Raw genomic sequence first — 26,064 nt, 5'->3', positions numbered from 1 at the left:
CAAGTCCAAATATGGAGCATGGACTGGTGCCAATTTGCCTCCTGGGCACTGCCGAGGCGCCCTTGAGCACCAAACCCCCAGCAGTCCATGGCAGCCCCCTCACTCTGACATCCCTCCATTTAATGTATGTACAGGCTCTGTTTATGCGTGTGTGTATTTCGGGCCTGTGTGTATAAGACAAGGGAAAAACTGAATTTCCCCTCTGGGGTTTAATAAAATATATCTTCTCCAACTTTAAGTATGAAAATAAAAGTACTTTTTATGCCATTTTATAATGTCATTTATGTCTTTGTTATAGGATTATTATTACCATGCATTAATGTGTAAGCAGCATTTTGCAAACCTTGATAAAATGAAGACCTTTCTGTCCCTAATGGAGTCATAAAAACTTTATTTTGCAGTGCATTGAGAATATTTCAGCCTCTTGAAGATGAGCATTGAGAACTGTAATATTCTGAAAGCACTGGATGATTTTTTCATTAAATAAAGAAGAAAATAGAAAATAAAACCTAGTAGCATGGAATTAAAATACTCTAATAAAGTTCAAGTACCTCAAAACTAAACGTAGTTACACCCCAGAGCTGCAATCATCGAGACATAATCAATCAGACGTCGTTAATCGATCATAAACTGATGGACAGTTTACTGAGTGCGCGCTCCCGCTTGGTTGAAGGATACACGCGGGAGCGCGCACGCCTGTTGATGAGACACCGGTGGATCCGCCGCGTGCCCGAGCTGTGAGTCCACCTGCAAAGCTGCTGCCTGTCTCCATAGCGACGACACTCCGGAAATACAACATAAACCCGCCAGCGGTGATTAGCTTACTAGCTTGTTTATCTGCCGCGTTGTTTATCAAAGAAAAACAAACTCATACGTTTGTTTGTTTGTTTGTTCGTCGGTTGAGTCGGTAAACATGTCGGAGCCCGAGGAGGAGGTCCAAGGAGAGCAGAGAGACAGCATTAAGAAGAAGAAGAAGAAGAAGAAAGAGAAACGAAGCGCAAAGAAGAAGAAGGAGAAGCGGGAGGAAGAGGAGCATCAGGTGGAGGAGGAGAAGGAGGAGGAAGAGGAGCAGAGGTGAGTGTTTGTTCTGAGGGTTCCTTTAGTGTCAGGTTCCACACAGAACCACGGAGCTCTCTGATTGGTTCATAGACGACAGAACAGAAGATCCTTAAACTTCAGTTAAAGTTTTAACTGTCGCAAAACCCTTTCAAAATAAAAGCCCTGCTTTGAAGTTAAGTTAATATTAATCAAAAGTTCAAGTAAAATAGGTTAAATAAAAGTCAAATAAAATAATTGATACAGTATTTTAGAGTATTAATTAACTATTAGCTATGAAAATACCCCAAATTCATTTCACCCAGGCTCAGACAGACCAGACCATTACATAGCTATGGGTACTTTGCAAAACGTCAAGGCCACGCCCCTTTCTGGGGATTGACAATAGGTGTGGGCAATGACACAAAATTTGGATACCATCTGATTCCAAGTATTACAAGGCCAAAATCACAGATATCGAGACAGATATGATACTTTTAATTAATATTCATTCATTTTATTTTCTGTAATCGCTTTTTCTGTTAGGGGTCATGGGCATGCTGGAGCCTATCCCAGCTGACACTGGACAAGGGGGGGTTCACCCTGGACAGGTCACCAGACTATCACAGGGCTGACACATAGAGACAGACAACCATTCACACTCACATTCACATCTACGGACAATTTAGAGTCACCAGTTAACCTGCATGTCTTTGGACTGTGGGAGGAAGCCGGAGTACCTGGAGAAAACCCACGATGACACAGGGAGAACATGCAGACTCCACACAGAAGGGCTACCTCATCCTAGAACCCTGTTGCTGTGAGGCGACAATGCTAACCACTGCATCACCGTGCCGCCATTTTCCATCCAATCCATCACTGCTATTATGTGTTGGATTAAAGTTGACAGGCTTGTACATACTCTCTGCATTGAACGTCCATGAACAGCTATGGTAACAAGGACGTCAGCCCCCAGCTGTAACAGGTGGGCTGGTAGGTGAGCTTACCGTCCTCCTGCTGCTGACATCGGGTGAAAGTGAAACTAAGAAGACACTGCTGGGTCTGGGGTAAGGTGTCTGAGTGCCGTTTGAGCTCATGACAGCGAAACATTGTTTGCAGTTTTTAAAAATACAAATAGGTATGATGTAGAAGAGAGAAATGAATCCCTTTTTTGGTATCGATCCTATTAATGCTAGGATTGATCCTCAAAATAAAAATGCAGTATTGAGACTATCAATATTTTGGTATCAATCGGCCCACACCCAGTAGACAACCAGTGATCCTAGTGAACCCTCAAAAAGGGGGGCGCAGCCTTGGCGATGACACTATGTCAGTCTGGTCTATCAAGTCTCTAACTCCTCAACAGCACCTCCAGAGATCAGTAGTGTCATCAATGTGACCTAATGATTGATTCATCAGTCAGTATATGTATCAGTTGATATGTAATTGATAAATATTTAGACTTCTGATGTGTTGAAACAACCTGTGTGTTTTGTGTCAGTGAGTGTGTGGTGCTGCATGGGATCTTCAAACTAGGGAAGAAGAGCCACGATGTCCTGCTCACCCGAACCAGACTGACGTGGACGCCCATCACCCCGGAGACCCCCACAGGTTAGTTACCAAAGAGACGGGTTGTCATGGTGATGAGTCGTCAGACAAAAAAGTCAGGCGGTGTGAACGTGGAGGCAGCTGGTGCTGTAATGGAGAAGTTCTGTCACGTTGAGACCACCTGAAACATGACATCTGGACACTCACACACACGCATGTACACACAAATTTAATGAAGTTATGAGGTTGCTTTGTTAGATCTTTCTCTCCATGACATCTACACAACTTTCTGCACACAGTTCTACACTGCAATGTGTCACATTTTACAGTACAACACTACACCCATCAGTCATGTTGACTCCGTTCAAGTAAAAAGTCGTGGTCCTGATTGGTTCACACAGCCTAGCATACATTTGTCAAAGTGGGGAACACAGGCTCAATGGAGCCAGAGCTTCTGCCAACATAATGTCTACAGCCCACAAAAAAACTGATTTTTGGAATCCGTGGATCCGAATCATTAAGTAGAGGAACTGCAATTGCAATGTGACCCCCTTCTACCTGGACTGGCTGCAGGTACAGGCCTCTGAGAAGGACTACCACCCATCTGTCATACAGTATCTCAGCCATGGTGGTGTCCTGCAGCTCTGACCACAGCAGAAGCTGGCAGAAAGAGTCCTCCTCCTGTGATTACAGGAAGTAGCAGAATCAAGAATCGGCTCATTCTAAGGGTGCTTTCAGACCTAGAGTCGTCTCCTTTGGTCTGAATCAGAGACTAATTTTGTTACAAAGTCGTATAATTGCCTAGAGTTGGTTCGTGTTCTCACGGCAGCATTTACAAGCAGACCAGATCAAATGCCTTGTGTGAGAAAGCTGCTCTTGATTGGTCAGAATTTCCATGTGGGAAAAATCCAGGAAGTAAAGCAAACGCTGAAGAAGAGTACACTTGCAAGATAAATGTGACACTTTCTAATGTCACAATGGAGGGACAACTACGCAGGTTGATTTTAGCGCTGCTCATCGTGGACTATATTGCTGTCATTGTTCATTTTAGTCAAAGCATACAGTTTGAAAACGAGGCGCGGCTCCAACTAGAAAACAATGTTTTGATGCATTGGATGTGCTGAATGTGCATATTAAGGCAGTACAGGAGGAGGTGCACATTAATAATCCTCCAGGACTGTAACATGCTCATGTTTAACCCATGCTCATGTTGGTTCAGATCCAGGTCAGAACATGTTCTCACCACAAACGAACCGCACCAGAGTTCATTTGTAACCGGACTGAGACCACCTTTTCAAGAAGGTCTCTGTCCGGTTGTTTTGGTGCGCACCTGAGTGTGATTGCTGTGTTCACACCTGTTCAAACGAACCGCACTTCGGGGGCAAATGAACTTGAGTTTGATTCGACCGAACCAAACAGGGCAGGTGTGAAAGCACCCTAAGGTAACAAAAACACAACATTTCTTATTTTCAGGTGATTATACACTGAAATAAACATAGTTATGAATATTATATTAAATTTCTGCTGATATATCCTCCTGAATGCAAATTGGACCTTTAAGGAACTAAAAAATAGTGTCACTGGTCCTTTAAAGGTTGACACAGTCACAATGTCCTTTGTTGTGTGTTTGTGTTTAGTTGAAATCCATTCAGACAGAACTGGTTAGTGGAGCACGATGAAGGTGTAAATACAGTGTGTGTGTGTGTGTGTGTGTGTGTGTGTGTGTGTGTGTGGTTGAAGCCAATCTGTTTTGCTGTATTTCATCCAAGCTAATGTCATTAAGCCAGCACTCTGTGTGTGTGTGTGTGTGTGTGTGTGTGTGTGTGTGTGTGTGTGTGTGTGTGTGTGTGTGTGTGTGTGTGTGTGTGTGTTGGCAGTAGTATAGAGCAGTTGGTTCGGCCCGTGGGGGGTTATTAGAGTCTCTCAGTGTGAGGAGATTAACACACACTCATACACACACACACACACACACACACACACACACACACACACACAGTCGGCCTGTCAGCATGCTGTGTGTGTGTGTGTGTGTGTGTGTTGATTAGATATTTCTATATAAATGGATCAGCTGTTGTTGTTTATTTGTACACATGAATTCATCCCGTCTCACCCAGCAGCATGTCTCTCTATCTGTCAGGGAGACCTGAGCTGTCAAACAGACAGACAGACAGACAGACAGACAGACACAGGTACCCACAGTGGTATGAAAGTATTTTATGTGACACCCAGCCCAATTTGCAGTTTGTATAGAAGAAATCAAAGTACTTCACTGTTTTGTACTAACATGAACCCATACTGTAGGTTATACATGCAGATAGATTTATATACAGTTTTGAAGTGGGAGGAGAAATGTTGGGCCTTGGTTTATGAAGAAAAAAATACCATTCATTGTCTCTATAGACAATGTTAAGTGACTCACAGTTGGAGCACCTCATGGCTTGGATCAGCATGAAACTCTGTGGTTAAATCATCAGTGCAAAAGAGTGAAATAAATTGTTTTTTGACTAAAAAGTTCAGGGAGGAACTTCACTACAACTCCCAAGATACCTTTTGGTCAGAGACATAAAAGTAACTTAGTAATTTTATAACCTGGACCCTATTTTCCCATGTTTTTGTGTCTAATGTCTAACTGAGACGACAGGTTTCTGAAATCGGTCCAGTATTGAGCGAGACCGCTGCAGCCGGCAACAGTGAAACAGGCAGCAATGTAATTTTAATTAAGTAATTCAAACAAACAGTTATTTATCATCATTAAACACACTTCATTTAAAGTGGAGAAAAACAAAAAACTTAAATGGAAAACTCTGGCTGTGTCTGAAATCACACTACTTAATTTATAGTCCATTATATAGTGAGTTCACCATTTTGTAGTGCGGTCTGAATGTATAGTGGGAATTATTATACCTTATATAGTGGACTTAAAGTATCCCACAGTGCACCGAGAAAAGTAGCACACAACCGATGGTCACTCATCGAGCAATATATGCAATCATGCATTGTGCCAAAGGAACAGATGGACTATATGGGACGGACACTGACACAGACGAGAGAAGACAGAGCCACTAAAGTTTGTTTTACCAGTTTTTCTGTGCCATGTAATAAACTGTCAATTTAATGTGTAGTTGTTGGTCCCTGAAGAAATAAAAATAAATTGTCAACTGATCTTCTCTAGCACTTAACAGTTACTGTGCAGAGTAGGGCTGAACATGCTAGCTAGTGTTAGCAAGCTAGGTCGCTACTCGTTCTCATTGGCACTGTAATGTCATAATGAATAGTGTCATACATTAAATTCACACGTTATTACATTACTGACTGGTAAAATAAACTTCAACACCACAAAGGTTAAACAGAAAACCACTTAGATTAGTAGGACAGGTTGCAATCGTGCCGCTCTCTCCTCTTATAACGTTATTAATAGGCCTATGTTTAATGTGAGCAGAGTAGCGCATCTCTTAACACAACACAAAAGGCCACAAAGTACTCTGTAACGTTATTTAATAATTTGGGAAAATGCACTCAGTATTCATTGTATTTATCACAAATATACATGTCAGTATTTGTTATGGATGGTTCACCAGCCAACGTTCATTTGACATGTTGTAATTTTGCAACAGCAATGACCATGGGTGCAGATCTGGTGACAAGTTTGCGGGGGACACAATCAGTTGTGATTTTTTTTTAATTGCATGCATGCAAATCGTACCCACAGAGCGCTTGAGATTGCCAGCATATTTCACGATTTCATAGAGACTCATCACCATCACCAAGTCATTCAAAAAGCACTACAAAGAGAATCATATGCTTACCTTTACTATTTATTTCTCTTAAACAGCCAGTAGTACATGGAACCAGCCATCACCCTCCTTTTCACTGCTTCGCTGTTAGTTAATGCTACTTCTAGTTTCAGGGTCTGAGGCATGTTATGTCCACTCACATTCTCATCTCTCGCCTCTCACGGATTCCCATTTCTCCTCATCATCTTCCCTTTCTCCCAGTATATAGGACTACTGTATGCATTTGTTCAATTTCAATCATTTAAGCTATTTAGAATTCTCGGGGACAATTTGTGTTTTTCAGAATTTGGGGGGGACATGTCCCCCCTGTCCCCCCCGGGACCTGCACCCATGGCAATGACGTTAATCAACGGTGCAGAGAAAATGACCAGTGTAGAGTTGGAAAGTGTTTTTCCATGTTACAGATAAGCTCATGATTAAGTCCGCTATAAAGAAGTCCCTATATAGTGAGCAGGGAGCAGTGAATGAGTGAATGATTTTCTCTGATTTTTTTTTTCTGGGTTGAAAGCTGAAAATTCCCACAGGCAGTGAAGTATCTCTGGAGAAGTGTGAAGAAACGATAATGATCCATTTACAATCAGTTTCCAGTATCAGAGCGGTTTACATGATCAATGTCATTGGTGACACTGAAAGAGTGATGCAGCCTCAGTGTGTGTGTGTGTGTGTGTGTGTGTGTAAACTATGATCCATAACTCCCCACGGTGAGCCACATGGCCTGGTCACCATGAGACTGAACTGCCACTGTGTGCGTGTGTGTGTTGTGGGGACATCTCTACATGATTAACCAAGAATTTTCAGGATTTAATTTTGTTTTTAGCGTTACGTTTTTTAAAGTCAGGAGAAGGTGAAGCCTTCGGGGAGTGAATGTGAGTTGGTCCTCACAATTATATTAACACCAGCCTAACATATACATTATATATTTATTTGTTTGTTTGTGTGTGTGTGTGTGTGTGAGTGTTGGCACAGTGGGTTGGTGAGGGCATGATGGGAAACTCATCTCCATCTGGATCCAACCAACACGCTACCTGTGATGAGCAATACACTGAGTGGGCGTGTGTGGGTGTGTGTGTGTGTGCAGCGTCTCTGTAGGTTCTGTCAGTTCAGATTAGTGTCGTCTATATTGGGGTGGATAGAAAATCTGTCTGTCTTTTTCTTAATTTCATTTTCATTCAGTTGCTTCCTCCATTACTTAAAAATGTGACGTACATGTGAAGAAAGAAAACCGTGGATAAAAATTAGAGACGTGGGCGCAGAGGGCTGAATTTAATGGATCTGTAACAGCTAAAATAAAGCAGATCAAAATCCATTTTTTCTTTACTGAACTCTACTGTGTTTTGTTCACCTCAGCCTGCTAACGTTGCAATGCTGCTCTCCTTAATGAGAGCCTGGTGCTACAGTGAAGCATTTCACTGCCTATGAAAATGAAAATTGGAGTGTGTGAATGTGAAGAATTACTTTGACATACTTGTGAGTAACTCTGTGTTTTGAGTTATTATTTGCTAATTATTGTTAGTAAAGAGCAGTGTGCTAAACATTCAGGTTGCAGCACTGACTATCCAAGGTCCTAATATTAATATTGTTTGCTGTCTGGCTGAAGTGTCTCTGTCCTCAACCAAAGATCTTTTGTCAGGGGGACGCTCCACTCTGTAACATGCTGTACAATCAGAGTGAACGAGTGTTTCTGTTCCTCCAACAGCTTCAACACAGTGATACATCCTCTCTCTAGGGGATTGTGTCATGTTAGTTTCTGGAGTCACATTCTCCCTCATTCATATCACATCAGTTGTTTAAACTAACTAGTACAGTGCCCGTTCAAAACGTGCCTGTTCGGAAAGGGCCGATTGCTTGGCGAGGCAGCTGTATTTGTATAGCACATTTCATACACAATGGCGATTTGAAGTGCCTTACAGAGCAATAAAATATAAAACAAAAAAGATACAGAAAAAAGTAAAGAGAGAAAAAAAGATGTAAAAGGTCAAATTGATTAGTAAATGATGTACAATAAAAAAAGTAACCAAGAGGTGCAAAGATTAAACAATTATTTAAAATGATTTCAAATTGACTTTAAAGATAGGTTTGCAGTCATTAAATAGGGAATGTTTTTAGCTTTGACTTTCAAGTGTTGAGAGTCGGGCTGTCTAACATCATCTGGGAGGTTACTCCAGGTTTGTGCTGCATGACAACAAAATGCTGCTTCACCATGTTTTGTTCTGGCTCTTGGGACTCTGTCGGCCGGCCCCTGATGTCCTCAGGGTCCTAGAAGGTTCATATGTCACAAGTTCATATGTCAGAGATAGATTTGGGCACTGAGCCACAGAGTGATTTATACACAAGCAGCAAGATTTTGAAATCAACTCTCTGAGTGACAGGTGATCAGTGTGAGGATTTTAGAGCTGGAGTAATGTGGTCATATTTCCGAGACACTTTTTGAGGCCACAAATGCAACTGCAAATGATAATGTGTGTGTGACATGTTCACTATATCAACTAGATTCTGTTTATATGAAATAACGTTTATTATTTAGCATATTAAATAAACCCACTGAGCAGAGACTGAAGCAACAGCGGACAGACACACAGTGACCCTGGCATATGGACGCTGGCCTCTGCGGGTGGAAGAGGGGTGGGTGGTTTTGGGTTTTTGGTATTTGATAACAGCAGGAGGGGGGCCTATTTCACAGAGAGGAGGGAGTTAATCAGCTATCATCATATATAACTATTAACTGATGGGTCTGTCCCCTCTGAGTCCTTCACAGCTGTTTACTTTATATTTTATACTGTGGGAGGTGCTGGATTGTTTGTTTTACTGCTGATATTATTTATTGTTATTGTTTATCATGTGTTGAAGGAGCAGCAGCTTAACCTCTGGCTTTTGTCATTTAATTTCCTCTGAATAGAGACACTGAGGAATCCGTGTATCCGTCCTCTACCTTTAGAGCAACTTGTTTAAATGTGACATGTTGTTGGATACTTTTAAGTTAAGTGTAATGTGTGTTTTTTGGCCACTGTTTGTTACAAAGATCGATTGTTAATTGTTAAAAATATGAAGCACATAATAAGGACATCTTTAGCACACTGGCATGGCCCATAATTGCGGCAAAATCCAAATTAAAAGAAAGGTTTGAACAATAGATTAAATGGTGCTCCATTGTGCTTCATTAAATGGTCAGACAAATTCAAAAAAATGAAAAAGTATTGGTAACAGCCACACTTGGATGCTTAAATCTGTGTGGATAAATATATTTTGTTTAATCTGGATGGATTTAAATATATTTCTGATGATTAAAGTGGATTAATATCTCATTAAGGAGTTTGTTTTTACATGTACAGATGTTTGTCCACCTGCTGTGACATGAGTCTGAAGCTGATTTGATTTTCAAAATAAAAGCCTTTTTTTTATGTCAAGTACACAAGCAGCCAACAATTATTTTCATGATCAAGTAATCTGGTTGATTATTCTTTTTCAATGCATTGCTTTATTGATAAAATATCAGAAAAAAGTGAAAACCGTCAATCTTAACTTCCCAAGTTGTTGTCTTTATATCTTATTTTGTATCTAATTTATACAGTTTATAATGATATAAAACAGATAAGAACAGAAAGGTGCAAATTCTCATATTTAGAAGCTGGAAGCAGCAAACATTTTGAATTTTGCTTTATAATTGACTTCACTATTATTTGATTAAAGAGAGTCGAGGTGACATCAGAACGTCTGAGGTCTGTTCCATAAGTAAGAAAACCTAATTTTAACTACACCAAACACTAAAGCTGAGTTCAGACCAGTGATTTGTGACAAGACAAAACCATTTTAGAACGTTGCCTGGAAAAGTTGCAGCTCAACTCATGGCGATGATGGCGTCACCTTCAACTCAGCTGGTCAAATCGCCGGTGGCTTAAAGTCAACCTACTTTAGATGAAACTGGATATGTTCCCATGGAACCCTCACATCCTGTAGTCCAGCAGTGCGTCTAAATTTTGCTTTCACTTGCCTCTACAGCAGCTGCTCCTCTAATCCAACAATCTGATCAGGTCTGATTGATCTGACCACAAACTGTAACGGATCACTTCTCCACCCTACTCATGAAGAGTGCTGTGCCGCGTTCACGGACCTGCAGAAACTATTGAATTTAGAGAATGGCCACAGAATGATCACAAAGGGACACACACAGATTGATGATGATGATTTTTTGGTTGTAGTACCGCCATCAGCCACAGGGACAAACTAACAACAGGCAGACTCTTGGACTGTATCATAGATAATGTGTGTGTGCATGTGTGTGTGCCTGTTATGTAACTCTGCATGCACTGTCTGAGCTCTGCTGACATCATCCTCAGAGGATTGAATGATTAATCTCATATCAACCAATCAGGTTTCAGACAGGTGCTTCTGCACTGTATGTTCTGCTGATCAATGGATTAGTGATTAATACAGTTAATGACATTATGTAATGTGAGCACAGGTGAACTAGTGGCCCTGTGCATTCATATTTCTCTGACTGACAAGAGGGGGATGGACAAAATAATGTGAACACCTCTTGTTTGCAGCCTCAGTATTAGTAATGTTATTCACAAAATTAATTATTATTATTACAAATAATATGGTTGTTCGCAGACATAAAAAAGTACGCACTGTCACTAACAGTGAGCAGTTATCTTGAAATATTATAAGCATTATTAATAAAGTCAGGTGCGTGTTATGTTCAGGTGCTGTGTGTTGACTCTACCTCTCTCCATGCAGGTGAGGCATGCGTGCCGGAGCCAGGTGTGATGCTGCTGCAGGACGTGTTTGCCGTGAAGGTGAAGCGGCGGCGAGCAGCGGGCCAGCAGTCGGGGGGACCTGTGCTCGGCGTGGCTCTGTTCTGCTGCAAGAGGAAGGGGAGGAGGCTGGAGGAGGAGACGCTGCACCTCCACAACGCTTCCGCAGAGCACACACACACCTGGTACAACACCCTGAAGGAGCTGCTCACAGGTAACACGCTCAGATGGTCATGCTGTATGAAGAGAGAGAGACAAAATATATTCAAGTGTGAGTTTTACACATTTCCGAGGTTGTTCATTTACAACAGGTGAGAGTCATCATTTTTCATTGACTGATCCTAATTTGGATGAAACCACTTTTTTAGCCCTACAGCAGTTTAGCAGAACATTAATTGACCACAAAATGTGATGGAGGGAGGATTTCCAAATGTTTGATTTCTGTCTCCTCCTGTCAAAAAATGTTGTGAAGTTTCTTTGGACAAAAGCTTTTTACAAATGTATGTAACAAATGCTACATTTGGATGCTTTTAGTACCATAAACCAAGTAAAATGGCCAACTTGTGGGGGGTGGGGGTGGATGAACTGACCCTTGAACCACAGATATCTAACTTCAGGCCCAGTTCGGAGCCTCCTTAGCCTCACATGGAGTCTCTGTTAATGTGATGGGTTCATTAAGAAAAACAAATCCAGGCTGATGGTATGACTGACTGAAGCTGTTGTGTGTGTTACATAAGAGCTGAGATACGCTGGAAACATGACTCAGAACTTCTATGAGCGTGATACTCTAAGATGATTACACACACTGCTGAGTAATACTGTTATTATTTGCACTACCTGTCATTGTATTCATTCACCTGTCCATCGGATGAATGGACATATTAAAGCAGCGGTCAACTGGTCCAGCCACGAGGCTTCCTTAGTCATTAGTTCAAGGTCCACACAGTTTAATATATTCAGTGTCATACTTGCATTTGCCCATGTCCTGGAGCTACTTTGTTGTCTCTGTCATGATGCTGTCCATTGTCTCACTCATTCTACAGCAGGAAACATTACTTTAAAGAAAGGTCTGTGCTAGAAATTCACCGTACTTAAAAATAAAGTGTGTTTCTTCAAAAACTTTAACATGCGTGAGTCTCCTGTGGTCCTTTCAGAATGGACCCGCAACCCACCAGTTGGGAACCACTTGATTAAAGTATTTAGTATTTAGAAAATACACGGTCTTATGATCTCACACAGAAACAATAAAGATACATTTTTGTCAGTCACTGCATTGCAATTAGAGATTAGAGCTTTTTCAGTTTCAATACCGATCCCGATGCTGTGGCTTTGAGTATCAGCCGATACCCGATACCGATCCAATACCATGGTTGACCTAAAAAGCTATATACCTTTACATGTAGAACAGAAAAGACTAGAGGCATCGGGTATTGATGACTACGCAGTTCTTTCCTAAGATAGAATGAAACAAGATGAACTATTGAACGAACTATTTATTTTTAACAAAAATAAAGAATTGTGCAAGAGCAGTTGAAATAGTGTGAAATACCTCCACACAGCAGATTCTCTCCATGACGTATGACATAGCTCGCGTTGCAATAGATTTAAAGGGAAAGGATCGCCTAAGGTATCGGTTGCATTTTCCGATAACCGATCCATCTAGTTTGATGATACCGGGGCTGATATTCGATCCAGATATCGGATCGGTGCATCCCTAATTGACCTATGGCTAAGTCCCGCCCTGAAACGCGATGAGCCAATCACAGTGCGTATAGCCATTCCCATACTCTCGGACATTCTCTGCCTGGACGTTCATTGAAATGCATTACAGAAAGTCAGTTTTGTTCGGTTTTATGAGTTTTTTCGGAGATTTGAAGTTTAAAAATGGTAAAATGGTGTGCATGCAACTCCGACACAAGGTATCCTGAGAGGCTGGGTGACGAGGTGTATTTTTTACACTTTAAACCACAATTAGGCAACATATTGTCACTTTGTTGGAAAGAAATATAAAGTTATCTTTAACATCTCTAGCTAACGTTAGCTAAAGTTAGCCTAACGTTAGCTCCTAGCTGCGTTGTTCATCACGTCACCTTGTTTGCTGGGAATTCATTAGCCTATTTTGTTCTAGTTTTGTACTTTGGTGATCGTACATCATTGTTAGCTGTTGTCCAAAGGGCTCTAGTTAAGCTAACGTTAACTTCTGGAGCTTAGCTTCATTAATTTATCTGTAATCGCAGAGATAACAAAGGTTGGCAAACGTTATGCTGAATGATTCAGTGTAAATACTGTAGCATCAAACTAACGGAGAGACACTCTTGGTAAAGATGGTAAAAAGGCCGTTATCCTTTTCTCATATTCTGAGCCAAAAACCTTAACTTCAGTGGCACTTTAACTTGTTGTCTTTGATGGCGTTGGCAACGAGATGCGGTTCACAAGCGTACACTGTGACCTGTAAATTTTGGCTTGTGTTTTAAGCTTTTCATCGACCTTCTCAACAATAAAATGATGAATTTATCCCTCGAATGTGTAGTTTAGCCCCCTTCTCAATGACATCTGATCGTTATGTTCCCAAAAATCATCAATTGCCTCCTGCAAAATGCCGTGTACTGTGACACCTGCCATAGCACCGGTCACTGAATGTTGATTGTTTTGTCCGGGTGAGTGGAGGGGGGCGTGGCTTAGTCATAGGTCAATTGCAGTTAAAAGCTGATGCAGTCTAATTCAGCTGTGATTTGATTTTGAATCATATCAGATCTTATACAATGTGTTACTGTGCAGCAACTGCCAGATATCTTGCTGTGAAACTCAGTACAGTCATCCTTGATTCCTCAGTGGTGAATTCTACTGACTTTGGTGATCCACTGACTTTTTCCTCTAGCGCCACCGTGAGATTGATATTTTGGGTGTTAAGTCAAATGTCTCAACAACCACTGGATGGACTGCCAAGGAATTTGGTACAGTAATAACCTTGGTTATCCCTTAACATTTCCTCCAATCTGACATTTTCAATAATACTGTAATAGTACTGCATTGTTTAGTGCAAGTCATAAACATCCAACAGCTCTGGTTAGCAGTTGGCCAACTAATCAGTCTGAACCAGTTTTTATATTTTACTTCCATGGGCAGTATGAGAAAAGGTTTCTCCTATGTGTAGCCCTTAAGCCGGCCACACATGACCAGTAGTAAAACCCCTCTGTGCTGGTTGTGCAATTGTTTTCCTACGGGGAGAGCATTGGCGCCCAATGAGGTAGAAGTGCGTCACACCAAGCACTGCAGTCAAAATTCAAATTATTTCAACTTTGTTTGACGCTGAGCTTTCAAAGCTCAAACTATGAGATAACTGCTGTATGTGACATAGGCAGAAGCAAGTAGCGACCACAGAAGACGGTTGCGCCACATGTAAGCAGGGTTGGTAGAGACTGATGAAAGACAAACTCATTCTCTTCCCCAAACTCTATAACACAGCATTAAAAACATACCACAACCTCGCCAGGAAGAGTAAAGCATGGTGAAATGTCAGCAGTCAGAGGCTACTAGAGTTGTGACTTGGCATATAGTTTGCAAACGTAGCTAATCCAATGTTAAAGTCAGCTGAGGTGTTTATGTACATTAGGTATGACACTGTGATTAGGGCTATGCTTTGTATCATTAGTATCTTTTCTAACTCACAAATCCATCTATCCATTCATTTTCAACTGCTTATCCAAAGTCGGGTCATCTGGGATGTTTGAGCTCCTCACCCTATCTCTAAGGCTGAGCCCAGCCACCTTTCTGAGGAAACTCATTTCGGCCACTTGTATCCGCCACCTCATTGTTTTAGTTATTACCCAGAGCTCATGACCATAGGTGAGGGTTGGGACGTAGATGGACCAGTAAATCGAAATCTTAACAGACAAAACAAAATGGTCTTCTTTTTCTTCTTCTTTGAAGTTTTAACCCAAACTAAACGGTCTGTAACTGCAAAAGTTGTTACCTGTGCAAGTGTCTGCTATGTTTTGAGCCCTAACACACGGTGAGTGAGGAGCAAGTTTCTTATTATGCGCAGATGCGCACACAAGGTAAACATGTCATGTCCGAATTTTAGCTAGCTGCTGTGCTAGATCTGAGATTATATTTTCATTATTATCAATTAGCCTGTTCATCACTCAGTTTAATGAGGTGAGTCACAGTTACATCAGACAGTAGAGCTAATCTGCTAATCCACCGGAACAAAGAGACACAGATTACACACACACACACACACACAAATTCAGCAGTACTCAGTAGCGTGCTGTCAGCAATTGAATCAAGTTGTCTGCAGGAGAGATTAGCTACACGACCGTCTACACAAACATGAGTGTCCAGTTCACTTTAGGTTACGATGAAAGCCTCTAGAAACTGGAAACTTTAACTAAGAAGGCCGAACGTATGCTGACTCTCAAACATTACACCTGTATATGAAACCACGGGCATGAATCTGCTGCTATAACAGCCTCCATGCTTCTGGTTTGAGACTTCACCACTAGCAGGGATTTACTTCCGTTCAGCCACAAGAGCATTAGTGAGGTCCAGCACTGTTTGTGCATGGTAAGGTCTGGCTCTCAGTCGGTGGCCACAAACATGAGATTGATCTCAAACTTGGCATATCAGTATGAGATAACTAAATAAATGTATTGCACAACATGTTATTTCAAGTCATGACAAAGGTTTAGTGTTTTGTTTCACTCCTAATGCTTGACTGATCTTTTTTATAGCTGAAGCAAATGCTGTTTTCAGCAAGACAAGCTTTGATAAACCCTAGGAATGGGTACCAAACTCTTTACTTTTCAGGGTGCTGACCAAATTACGTTGGTGCTACCCAGTACTGATCCTCATTCAATCCATCTTTGCCAAATTGTGGTACCTGAGAGTGCATCTGGGTGATGCCAAGATGGAAGCCAGTCACAGAGCTCTGCAGAGCCACCAGGGTCAACTTCAGACAGGAGGAAGAAGCGAGCTAAAGCCAGGAGGCCGGCAAAGAAATTCTGTTGGCCGCTCTGCTGGCTTCTCAGTGAGCCAAAACTATCGCCGTAGTGCCCATCTGTCGCAATAGTTTTGATGTCTGTTTGGTCTGTTTTCTTTTCTTTATTTTTTTTAGTAGTAGCCTCGTATTAGTGCTAGACGAGCAGGCACACATACACACACACAAGTGGACAGACAGAGACAAAAGATTAGCTCTATATGTGATTAGAAAAGAGCAGAGGGGCAGAATAGCTTTTTAGTCTACTACGTAAATATAAGTAGGTGTCAATAGGACACTTCTTGATAACATGTTCACCACCAACAAATTTATACAGTGAGATTAGGTCAGTGTTGTGCAGGTTAAAAGGTGGTAGCTAACTAAGCTTTATAAAAATCAGTTTCGTCTGCCATCAAATCTTTGTGCAGATTTCATGTTTTACTTGTTTCACTATAACAACTACAGTGAATTCAGGCAACTTGTACTTCGACCAGCACTCGTTTAAATAAAGTTCTGGATGTTGCTGCACCCTGAGGTTCCCAGACGCCTGTTTCCCAGGTGCACTGTAGTGGGCGGTGCCTGGCTGACACTTAACACACAATAGAAATGTTAGAGCGCTGGGTGTGTATGGATTTAACTCGCAAAAAACACACTTTACATTTCAGGTTTTCTATGTCGACCACAACAGAGACGTTACAAGCTCCTCCACAAATGAGGAGGTCAAAGGTCACGCACACACTACCATCTTCATGTCACCATGGCATCGGTCTGACATGTTATCGCTGGTCACCTGTCTGTCTGTCCGTCTGTCTGTCCGTCAAACCAGATTACCCATGAGGCCCTGCAGCAAAGTCACAACTTCTTTAAGTGTTTGTCTTCTCACACACACATGAATGGCTCGCAGGTCGTGTGTCAGCTCGCGTGGTCACACTACACATCAAACTGTGATGGCTTTTGTGACTTTACACACTGAGGCGGAGGAGTCTGTGTGTGTGTGTGTGTGTGTGTGTGTGTGTGTGTGTGTGTGTGTGTGTGTGTGTGTGTGTGTGCAAGGTAAACAGTCAGCCACTCGGCTGCTGTGCGGACATTAAGCCTATTTTCCAGCCAGAGGTCAGCGTGAAAAGCACATTGTTGTTTGAATCGTGGCGTCGCAGAGCGGGCAGTCCCGCCGCTGCCGACACCACCGCCACTTCTTAACCTTCAGGTCCGAACATTCAGCTGCACAAAGGCAAGCAGGGAGCAGACACTTTCAGTTTCCAGTCTGTTTTTTGCTGCGTGAAGCAGCTGCAGAACGCTGTGCAGAGAGTGAATGGCAGTCAGTGACAAAAGGCGAGCGGTGACGCTGTATAGAGTCCGTTTCCATACACCCGGTCAGACAGCGGGATGGATTGACTGCAGTTGTTTAACAGCACAACAGACTGACGGGCCGGCGGCGGCAGCGGAGCTCACGGGGACGGCCAGACTGAGCTCACCCAGGCCACCAGCAGCCGTCACGACTCCTCCCAAATCAATTGTCTTGTCAATCCAACGTCAGTTTTCTGCTCCCTTACAGAGCTGTTAGCTTGGGCTCACAGTCAGGAGTTGGCTGGTGCTGTAAGGTGTCTTAAGGTCAAAATGACGCCATCAACACACTGTGTAGTCAATAACATTTCATCAAATCCAATTATAGTAAAGGTTTTCCTTTAAACATTTGCGTATCCAAAGGGTAAAATAACTGCAACTCAGTGATGTCTAATAATGTTTTTCTTGGCTGAGAAGGCAGAAATATATTATATATGAAATTAAATATACAGCATCTACCTATAATTGACCTTTTGCTAAGCCCCGCCCCTTTGCGATGGTCCGACAAGCTGTCGGAGTAAGCATGGAGCCCACACTGTAACTAACTGCACTCTCTGAAGAAATATTATCATATTTTTGGAAGAATGAAAGAGTGATTCCAGAGAGAAGCAGACAGAGGGGTCTACAGTCTGTGTTTGAAGGATATATCCAGGATGTCAAACTGACTCAGCAGCAACAACAGGTTAAAAGACAAAGATAGTTAGAAGCTAAAGCCGAACTATAGGCTACAGATCACAGTGTAAAAGTGAACCACCACATCACTGCTGATCACCACACAAGATAATGAATATAAAGGGAAACTTTGCTGATATTGAACCAGCTGTGTGGCATCGCAGTGTGTGCAGATGAACCGTGTTTAGCTTCGCCCCCGTGCTGCTGCCAGCACCCGGACTTTTACCACCAGACGGGCAGGGATCTCCAGGGGAAGATACAAACTGTACAAACTGTACAGATTTCACTTGTCACATGTGACCAACACAACGTGCTGTATCAAACAGTGGGCACTGAGCTGTGTGTTGTTATAACACTCCTCTAGTTTGTCTCTGCTTTACTGCCACGTGTGTGTGTTTAGCTCTGTGTTACATATTAACCGGTATATCCATGAAGTCAGCGAGCATCTCCATAGTGACACAAGGACAGAAACCTGCCTCTCTTTTTCATATTCAGGGTGAAGACTTTATTAGTTTGTCAAAAAACAAACTTTATTGTGCAGCAGCACACACTCACACCCACTCACCCAGTTACTATACAGAGGGTATCAAACATCAAACCCTTTGACAACTCTTTTATTTGACACTGTGATTTTAATGCAACCTGGCAACTGAAAGGCTGCTCAGGACAACACGGCAGTCAGTGTCAATAATTTTCTGCCATTTCACTAACTGAGTAAATTATATGTAAACTATCATTTCAGAGAATCTGATAAAACTGGACATTTAAAGCCTTTAATTAATTACTTTTGTCCACTGACCACAGATGCACCAAACTATCATCTGTTTTTATCAACAACATCCGGCAGCTTCAGCTTTCGGACCTCTGTCAGAAACTCAACACTTCTCCTTGACAACACTGGGATTGTTTACCATGGAAAGGTTTTAGCAGCGCCATGACGACCTGCCGCTGGTCAGGCAGGGAGATGATCTGATGGATACTTGATCTCTCTGCATGTACCTGTCTGTCTTTTTCCTGAGAAAAATATCAACAAATTCAATGAGCTCATCTCCTTTGAGACTGTGTGCGTGTGTGTGTGTGTGTGTGTGTGTGTGTGTGTTTGAGAGAGAGAGAGCATCAGTCAGGCATTGTCATTTAAGGACTGAGAGGGAGTAATTTTAGGCATTCAGGATCACTATAGGACTAATAATAACAACATAATTTTTTTTGGATAACAATGATTCTGATAAACCTGGAGCGACGTCACTTTTCTTGTGCTGCTTTCAGATGCCTTTCACAAGTATTTAAACCTTTGAACTCTGAGCTAATTAAAAACACGCAAAAAAAGACAATTAGATACTTATTAAGAAATGTTCCACAAATTGTTAAAAAAAATTAAGAGATTGAGAAAATTATTTTAAAAAGTTGGGGGAAAACTATATTTGTAATCATCATTACTATATATTTAAAATTATGCTACAGGACTATTATAGCCTAATTTTTAAGCTCTTTTTCCAGATCATTTCCTTGTTTGTTTTTAACTTTCTTGTCTTTCTTCCTTTCCTTTCTTGAGCAAATTGGTGCAATTTCTTTCAACAACATGGGGGGGAAAGGCAATGAGCAACTTTGTAAGAAATGTCCCAGGAATTGCAAAAAATTAATTGGTTTAGATTTTTGGGGTTTTTTTTAAACTAGGAGGGAAAAAAAGTGAGGGAAAAACTATATTAGAATTATTATTATTACATATTTAAAATTATGGTACAGAATTAATATACTGTTTAATCACTTTTTCCGGTTCGGTGGAGATTCTCAATCATCCAGGTCATGGTAATTGTAAGTGCTATATTGTAGGTGGCTGGACTTGCTTGCGTTTCTTGAAGACATTTTGCCTCTCATTCAAGAAGCTTCTTCAGTTCTACAGGACTGGTGCGGGGTCGCAGGCTTTAAACTCAGTGTGGGTGTGAACCCTTGCAACCCTGTGAAACAACAGAGCATATTTACAGTGCACCATATGAACAGTAAGGGCTCATTTATGCTCCCTTTACGTACGAAAATGTATACGTCCGTTTCAAACGATGTTACTATCGCTGCCCACATACTTCCATGCGCCTTTTACGTTGGCATGGATGTTAAGCAATATATCCACCAGGAGGCAGCCCAGCGTCAAAAGTTTATGACAACAACAAACTTTAAAACAAACATGGCGACTGTGGAGGAGATACTGATAATGTACCTCTTGCATAAAAGATAAAAACAGAGGCAGCGTTGTAGGAGGTGGTGGTCGGTGAGGCCGTTAAATACATCGTGACTGGAGGACGGAGAATTCTTTTCTCTAGTAGCCTACTGCCGATGAGAGAAATTGAATTGTTATTTCTTCTTTGTGTCTCACAAGAGCTACGTATCAGGACAGCAACACTGCCCCCACGGTTCCCGGTGGTACTGCTCCGTTTGGCCTGTATCCGTAAGCTTTATGGAAACGTGCAGAAATACAGACGAAATGAACGCAGAGCACGGACAGAAGGCTCCGGCCTTATCCGGATCCGTATTTAACGTTGAGCATAAATGAGCCCTAACATGAACCGTCACGAAACGTTTCTGCTATAGAGCTCAGTGGTGAAAGAAAAATAAGGTTTGTTTTGGTCTCGCTCCCTTTTTACTTTAGCTGTTTGTTTACTTTCCTCACTTCTGTTTCTCTTTTCGTGCGCTGAACTGAACTGACAATCAGAGTGATTTTACTCACCTATGGGCTCCGCCATTGCAGACGCCGACTGAACATGCTGAATCGGCCAAAAAAGGGCCGATGGGAGCTGATGAGGGTTAACAGTGTGAGACACACTGCACCAACTAGGGCGAGAGACACTCACTGATAGCCAACCATCGACAGGTGTGTCAGGGCCTTTAAAGTACCTTAACAGCCTCTATGAGCTGCTCCAGTGACTCTAATGTCAATATCAGGATGAGAGTTTCACATGCCACGCAGTTTTTTTGAATTTTAGAGACAAAATTACATCGAGAGAGAGATGGAGCCTTGGTGGTCAGCAGAGCTAGGCAGTGAGTGTGATAAAAATAGCGGCAATGAGAGAACGAAGTGAGTGAACAAGGGAGATAAAACTTCATTTGCTGATTGTTTCGTCACAGTAGCGTAGAAATAGATATCGCTCTTAGCTGATTGTCCACTGTAGAGACATGTTTCAGTCTCCTTTTCCATCTCTGTGTCTTTATCTATTCATTCATTACATCGGCTCAAACAACAGGGTCAAAGAACAACACATGACTGAGTCATCGGTTTTATTTGTGTGATGTTCATGGTTCTTCGGATGTGGTGGAAATGCAAACAGTAATGTGAACAAGGGACTTTTAGTTCCTGAGGTTAGGGACTCTGGCTCCGTAGTTCCTGGAACTGTTTGGTCATAAATGGCTAATTGGTTTCTAGTTCACCCTGGATCCTAATGCTGACTTGGGACCTTATCCAACTTGGGTTGTTATATTGGGTCCCAAGTGCCATCTCAACCCCCATTTCCACCCTGGATCCTAGTGTCATCCTGGGTCCTTAAGTACAAAGCAACTGCAAGCGTCTTTTACTGGTCTCAAGGAGGTGACTCTCATAAACCGGGGTGGAAATTCATGTTTAAGTCTGTAAATGCTGCAGTGGAGGTGGTGACAGTGAGGTTGGGTCTACATTTATTTATTTTTTTGGGGCTTTTGGTAATGGTGGGGCTCTAGCAGAGAGAAGAGGGGTGTTATGGGAGCACCTCTCAGAAGCTCCTGAACCTGGTCAGAGCTGTGGGGTGTGAGCGACGGCAGGAGGTGCACTGTGTGTCTGTGTGTGGGGTCATTAACAGGGCGAGGTCACAGCCTTCTGGGAGCAGATTATAGCAATGATCTGGATAATGGAGCTGCTGTGTGTGTGTGTGTATTGATCTGTGCTGGTCTACGGGGATTTATAATGCGGTCTCTAAATCTGCCTAATGATGGGCTGTACAGGGGGTCAGGGGTGTATGTGTGTGTGTGTGTGTGTGTGTGTGTGTGTGTGTGTGTGTGTGTGGTTACATGGTACTGACTGCAAACTACAGACACACACACACACACACACACACACACACACACTGTCTGCCGGTGTTCGTGATGTAAACAATATGCTGAGTATTTTGCATCACAGGCCTCCTCCATGTTAGAGCAGTATATAGGTGTCTACTCTTACAAGTACAAGCTAAACTTAATCCATCCAGTATTTTTCTGGGTTTTTGAATTAAGGGACCAAACAACAGTCCAAGACCTAAATATATTAAGTGTTATGTAAAGTATTTCATACAGTGGTATGAAATAAAGAACTGGAACCAAAGGAGTTCTGGCAAATCAACATCATCATTTTACTACGCTAACAGTTTATTGAGTTAGCCAGTAAGTGATTAATCACAAAAAATTACACAGTGATTAGTGTTTACACTAATCAAACGAATTGTGTTCAAGTGTACTTGAATATGGGTCCGGGTCCCTGATGTTAAAGATTTCTAAGAGTCTGCAGCTGTGCTAGCTGCTCTATAAAGGCTCCATTTAGGCACAGCAAAACTTTGATCAAAATGCTAATGTCAGCATATACTTCTAATGACATTCTCATCAGCATCAGCTGAAGTCTTTCGGGCTAATTGGTGAATGTTAGCATGCTAACGTGATGACTATTATACCTGTTAACATCAGCATGTTAGCATGTCTTTAGTTTTGCTGGTGATTGGTCATAAACCAACGTGTTGGATCAGCTAAATTAAAAATTTGACCTGATTATGGCGCTAAGAAGTTAAATTTGCTAAAGTCATTGTGTTTCATCACAGAGTCCAGCAGGCGTCCCAGGTATCTCAAGGTGTTCATCAATCCCAGCAGCCACAAGAAGGAGGCCGTTCACATCTACAGAGAACACGTGGCTCCGCTCTTCAAGATGGCTGACGTCCGCACTGACATCACCGGTCAGTCCATCCACCTATTTATTTATTTGTTGATCATCTTTACAGTAAACAATGATAACAGTTATTAAATTTGAGACTGATTTTTGGATGATGTCACACCTCACGTGTTGTTATGAAATTATATGTAAGTGCAGCAGAACTGTGGTTTTAATAGTTTTAAATGTCCCTCCTTTATTATTGATATGAGATAAATCTGTGTGTGTGTGTGTGTGTGTGTTTGTGGAGGAGGAGGTCCAAAGGTCAGAGTTAATGGCAGTCTCTGGTCGCTAGGTAACCTGATACAGGGGGCGGAGCTTAGCCCATCTGTTGTGACAGGGGGACGACCTACTCCTCTCCTCCTTTCTCCTCTCCTCTTGTTTCCTGTATTCTCCTCGCCTCCTGTCCTGATCTCCTTTTTGTTTCCTCCCCCTCCTCTTTACTCCATTTGCTCTCCTCTCATCTCTTCTCCTTGTTTCCTCTCCGTATTTCTTCTCATCTTTTCTCCTTGACCCTTCTTCTTGCCTCCTCTCTTTATCTTCTCTTTTTTCCTTGTTTCATCCATCTCCTCTTTTCCCTTCTTATCTCCTCTTTCCCTTCTAATCTCCTCTCCTCTCCTCTCCTCCCCTCTCCTCTTTTCTCCTCTCCTCTCCTCTCCTCTCCTCTCCTCTCCTCTCCTCTCCTCTCCTCGCCCCCTCTCTTTATCTCTTTTTTCTTCTTTCCTCTCATCTTTTCTTTTCTCCTCTCCTCTTTTCTCCTCTCCTCCTCTCTTTATCTCTTTTTCTTCTTTCCTCTCATCTTTTCTTTTCTCTCATCTCTTCTTCTCTCCTAGTTGTCTCTCATCTCCTCTCCTTGTTTCCACTCTTCTGCCCTCTCCTCCTCATCATATCTCCTCCTCTCGTTTCCTCCCCTCTCCTCCTCCTCCTCCTATCTTGTCCTCTCCTCCTCTCAGCAGATGGTGTGATATCCGTTGTCCCACTTTTTTTTGGCAGCCATCGAACACACACTTGTGTACATGTGACCACACACATACATGAACACTCTATCTCTGTCCATCTAAATGTCTCTCCATCTGTTTCTCTCTCCTTTCCCCCTCTCTGCTCCTGCATGTCTCTCTCCTCCTGTCTGTCTCTCCTCCTGTCTGTCTGTCTCCTCCTGTCTGTCTCTCCTCCTGTCTGTCTCTCTGCTCCTGTCTCTCCCTCCAGTGACGGAGAGGAAGGGTCATGCTCTCTCAGTGATGAAGGAATGCGAGCTGGATGAATATGATGGGTTAGTTGTGTCTCTGTCTCACTTCTTTCTATAAATTTAATTTATTATGGAAAATTCTGCATAAAATATTCTGATGTTATTCTTTCATATGTGGTAGGTCATGATGTTCATAGTCTTTAGTACTACACGTGATCTCCTGCACTCAGTACAGCTGATAATTATAATAATAAAGACCCCTTTAGAGCCGATGTCACAATGACATCAGTTTATTAGCTGGAGCCAAAACCTGCCTCTCCCCCACAGGGCTGTAGGCTACATGGGAGTCTTAAAATGTCGTCTTGTTGTGTCATTGGGAGCCAGAATAGAAGGAGTCATGGCTCAAAACTTACATTATCACATACCAGCCGCCACTGCCCGTCAACAAACACAAAGACAACTATGGTTAAATGTGATAAGACCAAAGGACTGGACGGAGGCCATCATCAAAAATGCTCACATGTGCAGCGCACACTTCATATCAGGTTAGGGAAAAAGTATTTCCTGTTGTAGGGATGAATAACGTTATGTGTATTAAGAGTTATCATGTCCACCTCATCAGAAACTGGGGAGGGATTAAGAGGAATATTGGATTTCTCTGTAATGCTAACTTTCTAGCACATTAGCTAACGTTAGCTTCGATAGCAAAACAAACTGGAGGAAACCGTTCAAGTGTCGTCCTCCTTCATAAGATTGGCTGCTGCTGTTTGACAATAACCATGTTTCCATCAGCCTGTTTAGATGCGCATCTAAAAGTATCGCATCGGAAGATTATGATGGAAACACCAAAATTCGAATTAAAATCCCCTGATTCGCACAAACTAAAATACGCTCGCTTTAGCCAGGTTTTGGTTGATTCGAAAAAATGTTTCACAAAACGGGGGATGGAAACAGTTATGTTCGAATTAAGTCTGATGTAGCGCACCTCTCTCTATGGTGATATCCACACTCCGGGTCGGGAAGGCGATAATGCATTTACAAGCTGGTTGCCAACCGCCAGAAAACATAGAAGAAGAAGAATGCAAGACTTGTTTTGTTTCCGGTTCTGCGGAAAACTTGCGCGAGTTCATAGTTTTCACCAAAATCCGTACATTTAATGGAAACACACAGGATTCATATTACTTTTAATGCGCATTTCCCAATGATTCAAATCACTTGATTGATTCAAACATAGCTAATGACACAAACTTTGAAAATATATATATCCAAATATCCAAAAAATGACGATATAGATTGATTGATGTTTTCACTTTGCATCGATGAAACTGGATCGTCAATCACTGAATCATTATACTGATGGATTGTTTCACCCCTACTTATCAATAGTAGATGTAACTTTGTCTTAGATAACTACTTTGTCTGGGGTTGATTAAATCTTCCCCAATCCAATCCCAGTGTTATTATCACTGACAGAAATGGTGGAGAAAAACATGAATATAAGACACAAGTTGTGTGAAACTGTAAGATTCCTTTAATTGAAATAAAGTTTAAGTTGCAAAAGTAAAAGCCAGGTGTTTACATTAACGCTGAAGGTACTCGAACTGTGACATCATCCTTCCATAACAGTCACTCTGAACTGAACCAGATAATTAAACAGCAGTTTATCGTCAGAGGCTGACACTAAAACACACTGACCCAGACTGATTACACACACACACACACACACGCAGACAGGTGAGATCAAACACAACCTGCTGACTGCTCTAACTTCACTGATAAAGTGAAAGTAATATTTTTTGCCACTGAGATAAATAATACAACAATAATAACTACGAGTACAA

At 41.9% G+C, this 26,064-nt stretch overlaps 1 protein-coding gene across 1 annotated transcript in view; it reads left to right on the top strand.

The window, feature by feature from the left end:
• The first annotated feature begins 723 nt into the window (after positions 1–723).
• The window catches only part of cerkl (ceramide kinase-like), a 35,985-nt gene continuing 10,644 nt past the window's right edge, over positions 724–26,064 (top strand). Inside the window, exons 1-5 of the mRNA XM_049593715.1 lie at positions 724–1,074; positions 2,537–2,646; positions 11,115–11,345; positions 22,931–23,062; positions 24,244–24,307. Coding sequence (XP_049449672.1) covers positions 914–1,074; positions 2,537–2,646; positions 11,115–11,345; positions 22,931–23,062; positions 24,244–24,307 — 698 coding nt within the window. The 5' untranslated portion in view covers positions 724–913. The remainder of the gene's footprint in view (positions 1,075–2,536; positions 2,647–11,114; positions 11,346–22,930; positions 23,063–24,243; positions 24,308–26,064) is intronic.

Source organism: Epinephelus fuscoguttatus, linkage group LG13 (genome assembly GCF_011397635.1).
Source record: "Epinephelus fuscoguttatus linkage group LG13, E.fuscoguttatus.final_Chr_v1".
Taxonomy (NCBI): domain Eukaryota; kingdom Metazoa; phylum Chordata; class Actinopteri; order Perciformes; family Serranidae; genus Epinephelus; species Epinephelus fuscoguttatus.
This window is presented reverse-complemented; position numbering and strand designations above follow the sequence as displayed.